This window comes from Halichoeres trimaculatus, unplaced genomic scaffold, assembly GCF_033239565.1.
Source record: "Halichoeres trimaculatus isolate MK-OKI-2021-1 unplaced genomic scaffold, fHalTri1.1 fHalTri1_scaffold_15, whole genome shotgun sequence".
In the NCBI taxonomy this organism is placed as follows: domain Eukaryota; kingdom Metazoa; phylum Chordata; class Actinopteri; order Labriformes; family Labridae; genus Halichoeres; species Halichoeres trimaculatus.
This window is the reverse complement of record NW_027437193.1, coordinates 1,620,310-1,637,942: the sequence shown is the minus strand read 5'-3', so window position 1 is coordinate 1,637,942 and position 17,633 is coordinate 1,620,310. Positions and strand designations below refer to the sequence as shown.

Below are 17,633 nucleotides of genomic sequence, written 5' to 3'. Positions count from 1 at the left end.
TTACTGATACGGCACCAAATCATCACAAAGGTTATCTCAGGACACTTTCCAAAGCATTAGATATATGTGATCCACACAGTCCCTTTATACTGCTTTATGGGGGGGCAGTAGCTCAGTCTGTAGGGACTTGGCTTAGGGATTGGGGGTTGCTGGTTCAAGCCCAGGTGCAGACCAAGATTGGAATTGGGCTGATACCTGGTGGCTTACATTCCTGAGCACTGTCAGGAGCCCTTGAGCAAGGCACCAAACCCCCAACTGATCAGGTGGGCGCTGAAGGTGCAGCACCATCACTCTGACCTCGATCAGTGCATGTTTCTGTGCAAAAGTGCTGTTTGTGCATGTGTGTGTTTATATAGCATGTTCAGAGTGTAAAAACAGAATTTCCCCCAAAGTTATAAATAAAAAACAAAGTAAAATCTATGATGTGTGTGTGTGTGTGTGTGTGTGTGTGTGTGTGTGTGTGTGTGTGTGTGTGCTATAGATGAACTTTTCAGTAGAGGAAGAGGAGGATCATGCAGAGTCTGCAGTGTCTGGACATCTGTCTCTGAAGTCCAGACTGGAGCCTTTAGATTTCAGAGCTGCACCTGGACCTTCAGACACAAAGTAAGACCGCTCATTCTAACTGGATCAGATCTATAAACTCCATGTCTTTGTGGATTTTTTGTCTCCTCCTCAGTGTGTCTCCTCCTCAGTGTGTCTGCTCCTCAGTGTGTCTCCTCCTCAGTGTGTCTGCTCCTCAGTGTGTCTGCTCCTCAGTGTGTCTGCTCCTCAGTGTGTCTCCTCCTCAGTGTGTCTGCTCCTCAGTGTGTCTCCTCCTCAGTGTTTCTCTCCTCCTCAGTGTGTCTGCCCCTCAGTGTGTCTCCTCCTCAGTGTGTCTCCTCCTCAGTGTGTCTCCTCCTCAGTGTGTCTGCTCCTCAGTGTGTCTCCTCCTCAGTGTGTCTCCTCCTCAGTGTGTCTCCTCCTCAGTGTGTCTGCTCCTCAGTGTGTCTCCTCCTCAGTGTGTCTGCTCCTCAGTGTGTCTGCTCCTCAGTGTGTCTCCTCCTCAGTGTGTCTCTCCTCAGTGTGTCTCCTCCTCAGTGTGTCTCCTCCTCAGTGTTTCCTCCTCAGTGTGTCTGCTCCTCAGTGTGTCTCCTCCTCAGTGTGTCACCTCCTCAGTGTTTCTCTCCTCCTCAGTGTGTCTGCTCCTCAGTGTGTCTGCTCCTCAGTGTGTCTCCTCCTCAGTGTGTCTGCTCCTCAGTGTGTCTGCTCCTCAGTGTGTCTGCTCCTCAGTCAATGTCCTCCTGAGTGTGTCTCCTCCTCAGTGTGTCTGCTCCTCAGTGTGTCTCCTCCTCAGTGTGTCTCCTCCTCAGTGTGTCTCCTCCTCAGTGTGTCTGCTCCTCAAGGTGTGTCTCCTCCTCAGTGTGTCTGCTCCTCAGTGTGTCTGCTCCTCAGTGTGTCTCCTCCTCAGTGTGTCTGCTCCTCAGTGTGTCTCCTCCTCAGTGTGTCTGCTCCTCAGTGTGTCTCCTCCTCAGTGTGTCTGCTCCTCAGTGTGTCTCCTCCTCAGTGTTTCCTCCTCAGTGTTTCTATCCTCATTGTGTCTCCTCCTCAGTGTGTCTGCTCCTCAGTGTGTCTCCTCCTCATTGTGTCTCCTCCTCAGTGTGTCTGCTCCTCAGTGTGTCTCCTCCTCAGTGTGTCTGCTCCTCAGTCAATCTCCTCCTCAGTGTGTCTGCTCCTCAGTGTGTCTCCTCCTCAGTGTGTCTCCTCCTCAGTGTGTCTCCTCCTCATTGTGTCTCCTCCTCAGTGTGTCTCCTCCTCAGTGTGTCTCCTCCTCAGTGTGTCTGCTCCTCAGTGTGTCTGCTCCTCAGTGTGTCTCCTCCTAAGTGTGTCTCCTCCTCAGTGTGTCTCCCCCTCAGTGTTTCTGCTCCTCAGTGGGTCTCCTCCTCAGTGTGTCTGCTCCTCAGTGTGTCTGCTCCTCTGTGTTCCTCCTCCTTAGTGTGTCTGCTCCTCAGTGTGTCTCCTCCTCAGTGTGTCTCCTCCTCAGTGTGTCTGCTCCTCAGTGTGTCTCCTCCTCAGTGTGTCTGCTCCTCAGTGTGTCTCCTCCTCAGTGTGTCTGCTCCTCAGTGTGTCTCCTCCTCAGTGTGTCTCCTCCTCAGTGTGTCTGCTCCTCAGTGTGTCTCCTCCTCAGTGTGTCTCCTCCTCAGTGTGTCTGCTCCTCAGTGTGTCTCCTCCTCAGTGTGTCTGCTCCTCAGTGTGTCTCCTCCTCAGTGTGTCTCCTCCTCAGTGTGTCTGCTCCTCAGTGTGTCTGCTCCTCAGTGTGTCTCCTCCTCAGTGTGTCTCTCCTCAGTGTGTCTCCTCCTCAGTGTGTCTGCTCCTCAGTGTGTCTGCTCCTCAGTGTGTCTCTCCTCAGTGTGTCTGCTCCTCAGTGTGTCTCCTCCTCAGTGTTTCCTCCTCAGTGTGTCTGCTCCTCAGTGTGTCTCCTCCTCAGTGTGTCTCCTCCTCAGTGTTTCTCTCCTCCTCAGTGTGTCTGCTCCTCAGTGTGTCTCCTCCTCAGTGTGTCTCCTCCTCAGTGTGTCTGCTCCTCAGTGTGTCTCCTCCTCAGTGTGTCTCCTCCTCAGTGTGTCTGCTCCTCAAGGTGTGTCTCCTCCTCAGTGTGTCTGCTCCTCAGTGTGTCTGCTCCTCAGTGTGTCTCCTCCTCAGTGTGTCTCTCCTCAGTGTGTCTCCTCCTCAGTGTGTCTCCTCCTCAGTGTTTCCTCCTCAGTGTTTCTATCCTCATTGTGTCTCCTCCTCAGTGTGTCTGCTCCTCAGTCAATCTCCTCCTCAGTGTGTCTGCTCCTCAGTGTGTCTGCTCCTCAGTGTGTCTCCTCCTCAGTGTGTCTCCTCCTCAGTGTGTCTCTCCTCAGTGTGTCTGCTCCTCAGTGTGTCTCCTCCTCAGTGTGTCTCCTCATTAGTGTGTCTCCTCCTCAGTGTGTCTGCTCCTCAGTGTGTCTCCTCCTCATTGTGTCTCCTCCTCAGTGTGTCTGCTCCTCAGTCAATCTCCTCCTCAGTGTGTCTGCTCCTCAGTGTGTCTCCTCCTCAGTGTGTCTCCTCCTCAGTGTTTCCTCCTCAGTGTTTCTATCCTCATTGTGTCTCCTCCTCAGTGTGTCTCCTCCTCAGTGTTTCCTCCTCAGTGTTTCTATCCTCACTGTGTCTCCTCCTCAGTGTGTCTCCTCCTAAGTGTGTCTGCTCCTCAGTGTGTCTGCTCCTCAGTGTGTCTGCTCCTCAGTGTGTCTCCTCCTCAGTGTGTCTCCCCCTCAGTGTTTCTGCTCCTCAGTGGGTCTCCTCCTCAGTGTGTCTGCTCCTCAGTGTGTCTGCTCCTCTGTGTTCCTCCTCCTTAGTGTGTCTGCTCCTCAGTGTGTCTCCTCCTCAGTGTGTCTCCTCCTCAGTGTGTCTGCTCCTCAGTGTGTCTGCTCCTCAGTGTGTCTCCTCCTCAGTGTGTCTGCTCCTCAGTGTGTCTCCTCCTCAGTGTGTCTGCTCCTCAGTGTGTCTCCTCCTCAGTGTGTCTGCTCCTCAGTGTGTCTGCTCCTCAGTGTGTCTCCTCCTCAGTGTGTCTCCTCCTCAGTGTGTCTGCTCCTCAGTGTGTCTCCTCCTCAGTGTGTCTGCTCCTCAGTCAATCTCCTCCTCAGTGTGTCTGCTCCTCAGTGTGTCTCCTCCTCAGTGTCTCCTCCTCAGTGTGTCTGCTCCTCAGTGTGTCTCCTCCTCAGTGTGTCTCCTCCTCAGTGTTTCTCTCCTCAGTGTGTCTGCTCCTCAGTGTGTCTGCTCCTCAGTGTGTCTCCTCCTCAGTGTTTCTCTCCTCCTCAGTGTGTCTGCTCCTCAGTGTGTCTCCTCCTCAGTGTTTCTCTCCTCAGTGTGTCTGCTCCTCAGTGTGTCTCCTCCTCAGTGTGTCTCCTCTTCAGTGTGTCTGCTCCTCAGTCAATCTCCTCCTCAGTGTGTCTGCTCCTCAGTGTGTCTCCTCCTCAGTGTTTCTCTCCTCAGTGTGTCTCCTCCTCAGTGTGTCTCCTCCTCAGTGTGTCTCCTCCTCAGTGTTTCTCTCCTCAGTGTGTCTCCTCCTCAGTGTGTCTGCTCCTCAGTGTGTCTCCTCCTCAGTGTGTCTGCTCCTCAGTGTGTCTCCTCCTCAGTGTGTCTGCTCCTCAGTGTGTCTGCTCCTCAGTGTGTCTGCTCCTCAGTGTGTCTCCTCCTCAGTGTTTCTCTCCTCAGTTTGTCTGCTCCTCAGTGTGTCTGCTCCTCAGTGTGTCTCCTCCTCAGTGTTTCTCTCCTCCTCAGTGTGTCTGCTCCTCAGTGTGTCTCCTCCTCAGTGTGTCTGCTCCTCAGTGTGTCTCCTCCTCAGTGTGTCTGCTCCTCAGTGTGTCTGCTCCTCAGTGTGTCTGCTCCTCAGTGTGTCTCCTCCTCAGTGTGTCTGCTCCTCAGTGTGTCTGCTCCTCAGTGTGTCTCCTCCTCAGTGTGTCTCTCCTCAGTGTGTCTGCTCCTCAGTGTGTCTCCTCCTCAGTGTGTCTCCTCCTCAGTGTGTCTCCTCCTCAGTGTGTCTCCTCCTCAGTGTGTCTGCTCCTCAGTGTGTCTCCTCCTCAGTGTGTCTCTCCTCAGTGTGTCTCCTCCTCAGTGTGTCTCCTCCTCAGTGTGTCTCCTCCTCAGTGTGTCTCCTCCTCAGTCAATCTCCTCCTCAGTGTTTCTATCCTCATTGTGTCTCCTCCTCAGTGTGTCTGCTCCTCAGTCAATCTCCTCCTCAGTGTGTCTGCTCCTCAGTGTGTCTCCTCCTCAGTGTGTCTCCTCCTAGGTGTGTCTCCTCCTCAGTGTGTCTGCTCCTCAGTGTGTCTCCTCCTCAGTGTGTCTCCTCCTCAGTGTGTCTGCTCCTCAGTGTGTCTCCTCCTCAGTGTGTCTTCTCCTCAGTGTGTCTCCTCCTCAGTGTGTCTGCTCCTCAGTGTGTCTGCTCCTCAGTGTGTCTCCTCCTCAGTGTGTCTCCTCCTCAGTGTGTCTGCTCCTCAGTGTGTCTGCTCCTCAGTGTGTCTGCTCCTCTGTGTTCCTCCTCCTCAGTGTTTCTATCCTCATTGTGTCTCCTCCTCAGTGTGTCTGCTCCTCAGTCAATCTCCTCCTCAGTGTGTCTGCTCCTCAGTGTGTCTCCTCCTCAGTGTTTCTGCTCCTCAGTGTGTCTGCTCCTCTGTGTTCCTCCTCCTTAGTGTGTCTGCTCCTCAGTGTGTCTCCTCCTCAGTGTGTCTGCTCCTCAGTGTGTCTCCTCCTCGGTGTTTCCTCCTCAGTGTTTCTATCCTCATTGTGTCTCCTCCTCAGTGTGTCTCCTCCTCAGTGTGTCTGCTCCTCAGTGTGTCTACTCCTCAGTGTGTCTGCTCCTCAGTGTGTCTCCTCCTCAGTGTTTCCTCCTCAGTGTTTCTATCCTCATTGTGTCTCCTCCTCAGTGTGTCTGCTCCTCAGTCAATTACCTCCTCAGTGTGTCTGCTCCTCAGTGTGTCTGCTCCTCAGTGTGTCTGCTCCTCAGTGTGTCTGCTCCACTGTGTTCCTCCTCCTTAGTGTGTCTGCTCCTCAGTCAATTACCTCCTCAGTGTGTCTGCTCCTCAGTGTGTCTCCTCCTCAGTGTGTCTCCTCTTCATTGTGTCTGCTCCTCAGTGTGTCTCTCCTCAGTGTGTCTCCTCCTCAGTGTGTCTCCTCCTCAGTGTGTCTCCTCCTCAGTGTGTCTGCTCCTCAGTGTGTCTCCTCCTCAGTGTGTCTCTCCTCAGTGTGTCTCCTCCTCAGTGTGTCTCCTCCTCAGTGTGTCTGCTCCTCAGTGTGTCTCCTCCTCATTGTGTCTCCTCCTCAGTGTGTCTGCTCCTCAGTGTGTCTGCTCCTCAGTCAATGTCCTCCTCAGTGTGTCTCCTCCTCAGTGTGTCTGCTCCTCAGTGAGTCTGCCCCTCAGTGTGTCTGCTCCTCAGTGTGTCTCCTCCTCAGTGTGTCTGCTCCTCAGTGTGTCTCCTCCTCAGTGTGTCTCCTCCTCAGTGTGTCTGCTCCTCAGTGTGTCTCCTCCTCAGTGTGTCTGCCCCTCAGTGTGTCTCCTCCTCAGTGTGTCTCCTCCTCAGTGTGTCTGCTCCTCAGTGTGTCTCCTCCTCAGTGTGTCTGCTCCTCAGTGTGTCTCCTCCTCAGTGTGTCTGCTCCTCAGTGTGTCTGCTCCTCAGTGTGTCTGCTCCTCTGTGTCTCCTCCTCCTTAGTGTGTCTGCTCCTCAGTGTGTCTCCTCCTCAGTGTGTCTCCTCCTCAGTGTGTCTGCCCCTCAGTGTGTCTCCTCCTCAGTGTGTCTCCTCCTCAGTGTGTCTGCTCCTCAGTGTGTCTCCTCCTCAGTGTGTCTGCTCCTCAGTGTGTCTGCTCCTCAGTGTGTCTCCTCCTCAGTGTGTCTGCTCCTCAGTGTGTCTCCTCCTCAGTGTGTCTGCTCCTCAGTGTGTCTCCTCCTCAGTGTGTCTCCTCCTCAGTGTGTCTCCTCCTCAGTGTGTCTGCTCCTCAGTGTGTCTCCTCCTCAGTGTGTCTCCTCCTCAGTGTGTCTGCTCCTCAGTGTGTCTCCTCCTCAGTGTGTCTGCTCCTCAGTGTGTCTGCTTCTCAGTGTGTCTCCTCCTCAGTGTGTCTCCTCCTCAGTGTTTCCTCCCTAGTGTGTCTCCTCCTCAGTGTGTCTGCTCCTCAGTCAATCTCCTCCTCAGTGTGTCTTCTCCTCAGTGTGTCTCCTCCTTAGTGTGTCTGCCCCTCAGTGTGTCTGCTCCTCAGTGTGTCTCTCCTCCTCAGTGTGTCTGCTCCTCAGTGTGTCTGCTCCTCAGTGTTTCTCTCCTCCTCAGTGTGTCTCCTCCTCAGTGTGTCTGCTCCTCAGTGTGTCTCCTCCTCAGTGTGTCTGCTCCTCAGTCAATCTCCTCCTCAGTGTGTCTTCTCCTCAGTGTGTCTCCTCCTTAGTGTGTCTGCTCCTCAGTGTGTCTCGTTCTCAGTGTGTGTGCACCTCAGTCAATCTCCTCCTCAGTGTGTCTGCTCCTCAGTGTGTCTCCTCCTCAGTGTGTCTCCTCCTCAGTGTGTCTCCTCCTCAGTGTGTCTGCTCCTCAGTGTGTCTCCTCCTCAGTGTGTCTGCCCCTCAGTGTGTCTCCTCCTCAGTGTGTCTGCTCCTCAGTGTGTCTCCTCCTCAGTGTGTGTGCACCTCAGTCAATCTCCTCCTCAGTGTGTCTGCTCCTCAGTGTGTCTCCTCCTCAGTGTGTCTGCCCCTCAGTGTGTCTCCTCCTCAGTGTGTCTCCTCCTCAGTGTGTCTGCCCCTCAGTGTGTCTCCTCCTCAGTGTGTCTGCCCCTCAGTGTGTCTCCTCCTCAGTGTGTCTGCTCCTCAGTGTGTCTCCTCCTCAGTGTGTCTCCTCCTTAGTGTGTCTCCTCCTTAGTGTGTCTCCTCCTCAGTGTGTCTGCTCCTCAGTGTGTCTCCTTCTCAGTGTGTCTGCTCCTCAGTGTGTCTGCTCCTCAGTGTGTCTCCTCCTCAGTGTGTCTGCTCCTCAGTGTGTCTCCTCCTCAGTGTGTCTCCTCCTCAGTGTGTCTGCCCCTCAGTGTGTCTGCTCCTCAGTGTGTCTGCTCCTCAGTGTGTCTCCTCCTCAGTGTGTCTGCTCCTCAGTGTGTCTCCTCCTCAGTGTGTCTGCTCCTCAGTGTGTCTCCTCCTCAGTGTTTCTCAAATTGACCTCAGCAATCATCTGGCTGAACTTAGTGGCCCTGACAGGTAGTGATGGTACGATCTTTGAAGATGGATGATTTCTGTCAAACTGACAGATTCTCTGATCATGTGACAGGAATAAAAACATCTGTGTGTTTGTTTCCATCAGACAGAGAGCAGAGTCTGCAGTGTCTGGACGTTGGTCTCTGAAGTCCAGACTGGAGCCTTTAGATTTCAGAACTGAACCTGGACCTTCAGACACAAAGTAAGACCGCTCATTCTAACTGGATCAGATCTGTAAACTCCATGTCTTTGTGGATTTTTTGTCTGCTCCTCAGTGTGTCTGCTCCTCAGTGTGTCTCCTCCTCAGTGTGTTTCTCTCCTCAGTGTGTCTCCTCCTCAGTGTGTCTGCTCCTCAGTCAATCTCCTCCTCAGTGTGTCTGCTCCTCAGTGTGTCTCCTCCTCAGTGTGTCTCCTCCTCAGTGTGTCTCCTCCTCAGTGTGTCTGCTCCTCAGTGTGTCTCCTCCTCAGTGTGTCTCCTCCTCAGTGTGTCTGCTCCTCAGTGTGTCTCCTCCTCAGTGTGTCTGCCCCTCAGTGTGTCTCCTCCTCAGTGTGTCTGCTCCTCAGTGTGTCTCCTCCTCAGTGTGTCTCCTCCTCAGTGTGTCTGCCCCTCAGTGTGTCTGCTCCTCAGTGTGTCTGCTCCTCAGTGTGTCTCCTCCTCAGTGTGTCTGCTCCTCAGTGTGTCTCCTCCTCAGTGTGTCTGCTCCTCAGTGTGTCTCCTCCTCAGTGTTTCTCAAATTGACCTCAGCAATCATCTGGCTGAACTTAGTGGCCCTGACAGGTAGTGATGGTACGATCTTTGAAGATGGATGATTTCTGTCAAACTGACAGATTCTCTGTTCATGTGACAGGAATAAAAACATCTGTGTGTTTGTTTCCATCAGACAGAGAGCAGTGTCTATAGTGTCTGGACGTCGGTCTCTGAAGTCCAGATGGGAGCCTTTAGATTTCAGAACTGCACCTGGACCTTCAGACACAAAGTAAGACCGCTCATTCTAACTGGATCAGATCTATAAACTCCATGTCTTTGTGGATTTTTTGTCTGCTCCTCAGTGTGTCTGCTCCTCAGTGTGTCTCCTCCTCAGTGTGTCTCCTCCTCAGTGTGTCTGCTCCTCAGTGTGTCTCCTCCTCAGTGTGTCTCCTCCTTAGTGTGTCTCCTCCTTAGTGTGTCTCCTCCTCAGTGTGTCTGCTCCTCAGTGTGTCTCCTTCTCAGTGTGTCTGCTCCTCAGTGTGTCTGCTCCTCAGTGTGTCTCCTCCTCAGTGTGTCTGCTCCTCAGTGTGTCTCCTCCTCAGTGTGTCTCCCCCTCAGTGTGTCTGCCCCTCAGTGTGTCTGCTCCTCAGTGTGTCTGCTCCTCAGTGTGTCTCCTCCTCAGTGTGTCTGCTCCTCAGTGTGTCTCCTCCTCAGTGTGTCTGCTCCTCAGTGTGTCTCCTCCTCAGTGTTTCTCAAATTGACCTCAGCAATCATCTGGCTGAACTTAGTGGCCCTGACAGGTAGTGATGGTACGATCTTTGAAGATGGATGATTTCTGTCAAACTGACAGATTCTCTGATCATGTGACAGGAATAAAAACATCTGTGTGTTTGTTTCCATCAGACAGAGAGCAGAGTCTGCAGTGTCTGGACGTTGGTCTCTGAAGTCCAGACTGGAGCCTTTAGATTTCAGAACTGAACCTGGACCTTCAGACACAAAGTAAGACCGCTCATTCTAACTGGATCAGATCTGTAAACTCCATGTCTTTGTGGATTTTTTGTCTGCTCCTCAGTGTGTCTGCTCCTCAGTGTGTCTCCTCCTCAGTGTGTTTCTCTCCTCAGTGTGTCTCCTCCTCAGTGTGTCTGCTCCTCAGTCAATCTCCTCCTCAGTGTGTCTGCTCCTCAGTGTGTCTCCTCCTCAGTGTGTCTCCTCCTCAGTGTGTCTCCTCCTCAGTGTGTCTCCTCCTCAGTGTGTCTCCTCCTCAGTGTGTCTCCTCCTCAGTGTGTCTGCTCCTCAGTGTGTCTGCTCCTCAGTGTGTCTCCTCCTCAGTGTGTCTGCTCCTCAGTGTGTCTCCTCCTCAGTGTGTCTGCTCCTCAGTGTGTCTCCTCCTCAGTGTGTCTCCTCCTCAGCGTGTCTGCTCCTCAGTGTGTCTCCTCCTCAGTGTGTCTGCTCCTCAGTGTGTCTCCTCCTCAGTGTTTCTCAAATTGACCTCAGCAATCATCTGGCTGAACTTAGTGGCCCTGACAGGTAGTGATGGTACGATCTTTGAAGATGGATGATTTCTGTCAAACTGACAGATTCTCTGTTCATGTGACAGGAATAAAAACATCTGTGTGTTTGTTTCCATCAGACAGAGAGCAGAGTCTGCAGTGTCTGGACATCTGTCTCTGAAGAGTGATTGGTCCAGACGAGAGCCTTTAAATTTCAGAGCTGAACCTGGACCTTCAGACACAAAGTAAGACCGCTCATTCTAACTGGATCATGCTTCTCTGCACATAATTTCTCCCTGTCTGCACTACGGAAGCCCTAGATCCCATGTGTCAAACTCGTGCCATGGAGGGCCAAGAGGCTGCAGGTTTTCTATCCAACCAAGAACTCCACCAGCTGGTTTCACTGATTAGTCCCTGCTCTCTGCTTGAAGGTGAGGTAATCAGTGGAATCAGCTGGTGTAGTGTTTGGTTGGAAGGAAAACCTGCAGCCTCTTGGCCCTCCATGGCACGAGTTTGACATCCCTGCCCTAGATGGTCAAAACATTTAAAATCAGTCATGTTAAACCAAACAGAAAATTAATTGACTGTATAACATGCCTGTAAAAAGCAGCACAAACTCTATTCTGTCCAGTTTTTATTGCAGTCACATTGAAATGTTGGAAAACTTTATTCACTTTAAAAACTTTTGCTATTTATTTTTTAAGTTTTCATTGAAGTTTATAAAACATGCTGCTGAGCCTGGGAGCTGTTCAACAAACATATTGGCCTTGTGGAATTTCCCCTGTGGGACTAATAAAGGTTTATCTCATCTTATAGGCTTGAAGGCAGTAATTCAGTTCAGTGTTGGAGTTTGTATCATTCAACATTTTTACATCAATATTTTGACTTTTCCTACAAATGAATATCAGCTTCAAATATCGGGTATCAGCCTCCTTGCCTCCTAATAATCAGTATCAGCCCAAAAATCCATATGGGTCTATCTCTAGTATGACTGCATTTTTGTCAAACTGACAGATTCTCTGATCATGTGACAGGAATAAAAACATCTGTGTGTTTGTTTCCATCAGACAGAGAGCAGAGTCTGCAGTGTCTGGACATCTGTCTCTGAAGAGTGATTGGTCCAGACGAGAGCCTTTAGATTTCAGAGCTGAACCTGGACCTTCAGGCACAAAGTAAGACCGCTCATTCTAACTGGATCATGCTTCTCTGCACATAATTTCTCCCTGTCTGCACTACGGAAGCCCTAGATCCCATGTGTCAAACTCGTGCCATGGAGGGCCAAGAGGCTGCAGGTTTTCTATCCAACCAAGAACTCCACCAGCTGGTTTCACTGATTAGTCCCTGCTCTCTGCTTGAAGGTGAGGTAATCAGTGGAATCAGCTGGTGTAGTGTTTGGTTGGAAGGAAAACCTGCAGCCTCTTGGCCCTCCATGGCACGAGTTTGACATCCCTGCCCTAGATGGTCAAAACATTTAAAATCAGTCATGTTAAACCAAACAGAAAATTAATTGACTGTATAACATGCCTGTAAAAAGCAGCACAAACTCTATTCTGTCCAGTTTTTATTGCAGTCACATTGAAATGTTGGAAAACTTTATTCACTTTAAAAACTTTTGCTATTTATTTTTTAAGTTTTCATTGAAGTTTATAAAACATGCTGCTGAGCCTGGGAGCTGTTCAACAAACATATTGGCCTTGTGGAATTTCCCCTGTGGGACTAATAAAGTTCTATTTCATCCCTGCTGACCGCCAGAGGCGGTGCTTAAAGCACTGAATATTCCCCTTCGCGCATGCGCAGTGCGAGTACGTATACCAACATTGTCACCTGTGACCCCTGGATGACCCCGCCGAAGCTATATCTCCCGGCGTCAATCCAGGGCACTTCCCTTTTTTTCTTCTCGCGCGCAGTTTGCTTGAGCGCTGTGTAAAAGCTTCAGTAAAGTGGCTACCTTATACTCCGTTGCTGGTAGCTCCGTGACCTTTGTGTGTCGGAGCAGCGAACAACGTTCGTCCTCCAGGAGCTGCGACGGTGAAGTGTGTTTTGTGGTAGCTTCGCCTGTGTATCATCGACCTCTGTTGGCGAAGGCTGCAGCCACGCTGCCTCACCCCGGCATATGGTTGGATGTGTTTTTCAGATGCACTCTGGATGAGGTGAGTATTTTTCCCTCTGCTTTCGGCAGATTTGCCTTACTATTAGCGTCGTCGGTCTCGGCCGCGTTCGCGCCGCCTCACCTCGACGATTAGCTTACCTGATAGCCTCTTTGTGTTCACTGACGGGTCGCGTTATCGTGCCTGGTGCCCGGCGGGGGTTGTTTTTGGTTTTGGTGAGCTTCACCTGTTGAGAGTCAGGCGTTTTCTGACTTTTGTTGTAGTGGTCCAGTGGTAGCGTGCCGTCCACAGCAGAATAGGATTCCTTTGTTTGCTTAACGGGAGTTAGCTGCTACTATCTTGTGTTATTAATAAACCCTCTCTGATTAGGGACCACGGTGTAGTGGTTTTTCTTTTTTGTTTGTATTTAAGGCCTCTGCTGGTGCAGGCAGCGTGCGCGCTCCCTCCCCCCGGCATACGGTTCCTTCACGTTAAGACCGTAGCGTTAGCGCTGTGGTTGCCTTTTTATTGATCTCCTTTAGTGCAGCGATTATCTTTGGTTTGCTTTTTGGCCTCTGCTGGTACAGGCAGCGTACGCGCTCCCTCCCCCCGGCACGTGGTTTCTGCGGGTTAGACTGTGGCGTTAGCGCTGTGGTTGACCCCTTATTGATCCCCCGCGGTGCAGCGATTAGCTTTTGTTTGCATTTGTGGCCTCTGCTGGTACAGGCAGCGTATGCGCTCCCTCCCCCCAGCATATGGTTCCTTCGTTGTTTGGTCAGAGTTAGTGCTGTGAGCCCCTGCCACCTTGGGGTTGTTTTTTTGTTTCCTTTTTGGCCTCTACTGGTACAGGTAGCGTGAGCGCTCCCTGCCCCGGCATATCAGACAATGGATGGCTCCCATCTGTGTACTTCCTGTGGGCTGTCGTTACCGCCAGAAGATGGCCACGACCTGTGCCCCACATGCCTGGGCCCTGAACATCTGCGAGAGGCGCTCTCGGGCGATCCCTGTATGGACTGCAGCTACCTACCTCGAGCAGTTAGGGCTGCCAGGTTGGCAGGGGTGGAAGGCCCGGCAGCTGATGCAGGCCTCCCTCCTTCGGGCCAGCCACCGTCGGCCTGTCGGACACGCTCCAAGCGGCGTGCAGAGACCGCGGCAACCGCCTCCTCTAAAAAGAGGGCGAGATCTGGCCATGGCAGGATGTCAGCTGAGGTGGAGCGGCTATCTGCTGAGCTGGCCCAGATGAGGTCTTTGCTTGCTGAACGCCAGCCTGATGCCCCCTTGGTGGCTGATGTGGCACTCTCCCCTCCAATGCCAGCACTTTTGCCTGAAGAGGATACACTCTCCCTGGCAGCTTCCGCTAGCCACTTTTGTGAGTACGGGGCAGTTCCAGGGGGTGAGACATCCCCACCATCAGAGCAAGGCTCCCGCTCCTCAGCTCAGACTTCAGGGTCTGAAATGGGGGACGGTTCCATGCGTGCTGTGATGCGCCTTGCTCTTGAGCGGTTGAACACACCGGTTCCACAGCAGGCAGAAGCAGCACCTGCAAGTGCCTTCTTCAGGCGCAGGCCGGCCTCTACTGCCTTCGCTATTCCCCACTCTGTGGATTATCTGAAGGAGTTGCAGACCTGTTGGAGGGATAGTAAGGCCTGCTCCCGACTCTCTGCAGACGGGCGGACCCTGGCGGCCATGCATGATGCAGCAGTGGCCGGTCTGGATTGCATGCCAGCTGTTGAGCCCGCTATCTCTTCGCTCATTGTGGCCCCAGACGAGGCTCTGCGTAGAGATGCCAGGTGCCCTAGAGCCCAGTGTCGGATCACAGATGACCTCATCACTAGGGCTTATGATGTGGGGGCACGTGCTGCACGCATGGGGAATTCACTGTCTCACCTGATGTTGGCCCTTTCAGCCTCACTGCAGGACAGTAGTGTGACTGCTGATGCTCACACCTTTTGTGATGCCTCGCTGGAAGCGTTTGGCTTGATTTCCAGGGAGCTTGGACGACTAATGTCTATTCTGGTTCAGGCTCGGCGTCAGGTTTGGCTGTCACAATCTAACTTGACAGAGGCGGCCAGGAGAATGCTGCGCAGCCTGCCGGTGGAACCAGGGCAGGTGTTTGGTCCTGCAGCCCAGGAAGCTCTGGAGCGGACTGTCCAGGCCGGGCAGACCAGGCAACAGCTTGCGGGTCTTAGGCGGATGCCTCCTCCTGTTAGGCCCCCAGTCAGCCGGTCTAGGGGTCCCTCGGCTGTCTTTCGCTCCCGCGCGCCACAGACAGGCCACTCCGCCAGTCGTTCTCGGGTTCAGCGTCCCACCCAGGGACCACGCCGGGACTTTTTGGATTTTGCCCACTTGCAGCCCAGGCAGTTTCGTGCTCCAGGGCCGATCCGTCCCCCCTCTAGGGCCCCAAGGGGCCGGGGGGCCAGAGATTGAGGCCTTGGGGCCGGCGGTCGGATGTTTTTCACATCGGCAGCTCCAACAGTGGGCTGCTCGCTCTCTGGATCCGTGGGTGGTCGCCACCCTGACCCATGGATACAGGCTTCAGTTCCGCCGCCGGCCCCCCACATCTCGTCCGGTCGTAATAACCTCCATCAGCGACCCGGCAAAGGCTCTCGCTTTGGACCAGGAGTTGGCTGCCCTCCTGGCCAAGGGTGCCATCGAGCCAGTGGACCCTCTGGCATGCTCCGGAGGGTTCTATTCGACGTATTTTCTGGTGGCAAAGCCGACTGGATTCCGCCCGATCCTGGACCTCAGAGCGCTAAACAGCTTTCTGAAGGTCATGCCGTTCCACATGTTGACCACGGCGGATGTCCTGCACACTGTGGCACAGGGGGACTGGTTCACGTCCATCGACCTCAAGGATGCTTACTTCCACATCCCAATCGCTTGGGCACACAGGAGGTTTCTTCGCTTTGCCTACCGAGGCTGCCACTGGCAGTTCAGGGTGCTGCCCTTCGGGCTCTCTCTCTCCCCAAGGGTTTTCACCAGGTGTATGGCAGCAGCTCTTGCACCTCTACAGGCTCGAGGCTTGAAGGTTCTTCCATATCTAGACGATTGGCTGGTCTGCGCTCCCTCCAGGGCCCAGGTGTCCCAGGACACAGAGCTTCTCCTGTCCCACGTGGCTCAGCTCGGACTGAAGGTGAATGTGGAGAAGAGTTGCCTGGTGCCATCCCAGGCCATAACTTTCATTGGTGTTTCTCTGGACAGTGTTGCCATGACAGCGAGGCCATCCACCCGGCGCGTGGACGATATTTTCCGCCATCTTGCCCTAATCCGAGAGGGTCGCTGGCTGGCCTATGTGTCTTTCCTTCGTCTCTTAGGCAAACTAACATCCATTTCAGGGATAGTTCCTCTGGGGTTGCTGTCACTGCGCCCATTGCAGCGATGGCTGAACGGCTTTCGCTTGGATGCCAAGCGGCACAGGTGCAGGAAGCTAAGGGTCTCACGGCAGTGTCTTCACGCCTTGGCTCCATGGAGGGACAGGGCATACATGCTCAGAGGCGTCCCGATGGGCTCTGTTCCGTCTCGCAGGGAGACAGTTACTACAGATGCATGTCCCTTGGGATGGGGTGCAGTGTGGCAGGGCAGGACAGCCCGTGGGTGGTGGCCGTTGGAGGACCAGGGGGCGCACATCAATGTGCTGGAGCTTCGTGCTGTCCACCTGGCTCTCAGGCACTTCCTGCCGCACCTGAGGGACAAGCATGTCCTTGTGCGGTCAGACAACACATCAGTGGTTTATCACATCAACCATCAGGGGGGCACCAGGTCTGCACAGCTGCTGGCAGTGACGAGGGAACTCCTCACATGGGCAGCCCCCCGCCTTGTCAGCCTGCGGGCGATGCATCTGCCGGGGGAGCAGAACCGCTTGGCAGACTTCCTCTCCCGTCAGAAGCCTCCATCAGGGGAGTGGCGCCTTCACCCGGAGGTGGTGAGCACTATCTGGGGCCTCTTCGGCAGGGCAGAGGTGGACCTCTTCGCTTCAGAGGCGTCAACCCACTGTCCTCTGTGGTTCTCCTTGGCGGAGACAACCAGCCCACTGGGCCAGGATGCGCTGGCTCATCCATGGCCGGACGGCCTTCTGTATGCTTTTCCTCCTATGCCCCTGATTCGGCATGTGCTCCAGAGGGTCCTCCAGGAGGGCCACAGGGTCTTGCTCATAGCTCCCTTTTGGCCCGGGAGGAGTTGGTTCCCACTGTTGCACAGTCTGTGTCGCAACACACAGTGGCGCCTTCCAGACAGGTTCGATCTCCTGTCCCAAATGGCAGGGCAGATCTGGCACCCCGATCCACACCGGCTCCGATTGTGCGTTTGGCCGCTGGAGGGCCCGAGGCGCTGTTGAGTGCCTGTGCAGACTCTGTTCAGTATACTATACAGAATGCGAGGGCACCATCTACTCGTCTACAGTATGAGAACAGATGGAAGTTGTTTTCCACTTGGTGTACTGGTAGGGGTGTGGACCCTGCGAGCTGTTCTGTGCCAACTATTTTGGACTTCCTCCAGTTCCTTCTGGATGCAGGCCGATCTCCTTCAACCTTGAGGGTTTATGTGGCAGCGATATCGTGTCGACACATTAGAGTTGACGACGTCACAATTGGTGGTCATAGGCTGGTGTCCCTGTTTTTGAGGGGGGCTCAGAGGCTGCATCCCCCTAGGTCCATGAGGGCCCCACCGTGGGATCTTACCCTGGTGCTAGGGGCCCTACGGCGGCCCCCGTTTGAGCCCTTGGCACAAGCAGGGCTGAAGTGGTTATCACTTAAGACTGCGTTCCTTCTGGCCATTTCTTCTGCAAAGCGTGTCAGTGAGCTGCATGCTCTGTCAGTCAGTGGCTCATGCTTGAGGTGGAGTTCAGATGGTTCAGGAGTCATCCTGTGGCCAAACGCAGCTTTTCTTCCCAAGGTGCTGTCCCGTGCTCACCTCAACCAACCTATTCGGCTGGCGCGGTTTGACCCACCCTCTGGGGAGACAGAGGATGAGCCCGAACTGTTGTGTCCGGTGCGGGCTCTGAGGGTCTACACTGCAGCCACTGCAGGTCTTCGGAGGTCTGATCAGCTTTTTGTCTGTTACGGTGGGTCTGGCAGGGGTTGTGCTGTCTCCAAACAGCGCTTGTCCCACTGGGTTGTCGACGTCATTGTCCATGCGTATCGGGCGAGTGGGTGTCCCCTTCCGCCTGGCGTGAGGTGCCACTCTACCAGGAGTGTGGCTACGTCATGGGCTGCCCTGAAGGGAGTGCCCCTGGAGGACATTTGCGCTGCAGCCTCATGGGCTTCTCCGGGCACTTTCTCCAGGTTCTACAGAGTGAATGTGGCCACACCCCATCCATTGGCTGTGGTCCTTCATCCGGAGTCCTCTGGCCATTCTCTTTGATGGGTGGTAAGTTGGATTCCTCGTGACTTTTTTGGTATAAGTCATTCAGTGCTTTAAGCACCGCCTCTGGCGGTCAGCAGGGATGAAATAGAACGGAAAGTTACGAATGTAACTATGGTTCTATGAATCCCGAATGACCGCCAGAGTTCTCTGTCACTCAGAATCCTCGTTGCTTGCGAGAAGATTCTGTAGGGAAGTGCCCTGGATTGACGCCGGGAGATATAGCTTCGGCGGGGTCATCCAGGGGTCACAGGTGACAATGTTGGTATACGTACTCGCACTGCGCATGCGCGAAGGG

At 53.7% G+C, this 17,633-nt stretch overlaps 2 protein-coding genes across 2 annotated transcripts in view; both read left to right on the top strand.

The window, feature by feature from the left end:
• Positions 1-12,862: 12,862 nt before the first annotated feature.
• Positions 12,863-16,310, top strand: LOC141804210 (uncharacterized). Its single transcript, XM_074688536.1, has 2 exons — positions 12,863-14,145; positions 14,246-16,310. The coding sequence occupies exons 1-2, from the start codon at positions 12,863-12,865 to the stop codon at positions 16,308-16,310; spliced, it is 3,348 nt and encodes a 1,115-aa protein (XP_074544637.1).
• A 317-nt stretch (positions 16,311-16,627) lies between these two features.
• The window catches only part of LOC141804209 (uncharacterized), a 58,636-nt gene continuing 57,630 nt past the window's right edge, over positions 16,628-17,633 (top strand). The window contains exon 1 of the mRNA XM_074688535.1: positions 16,628-17,010. Within this exon, the coding sequence (XP_074544636.1) occupies positions 16,628-17,010 (383 nt within the window). The remainder of the gene's footprint in view (positions 17,011-17,633) is intronic.

Excerpts from the sequence above, each read along its gene's own strand:
- LOC141804210 (XM_074688536.1), top strand. The coding sequence starts at position 12,863 with ATGGATGGCTCCCATCTGTGTACTTCCTGTGGGCTGTCGTTACCGCCA. Across the intron at positions 14,146-14,245 it reads GTCCAGGCCGGGCAGACCAG|ACAGGCCACTCCGCCAGTCG; the intron begins GCAACAGCTTGC and ends CGCGCGCCACAG.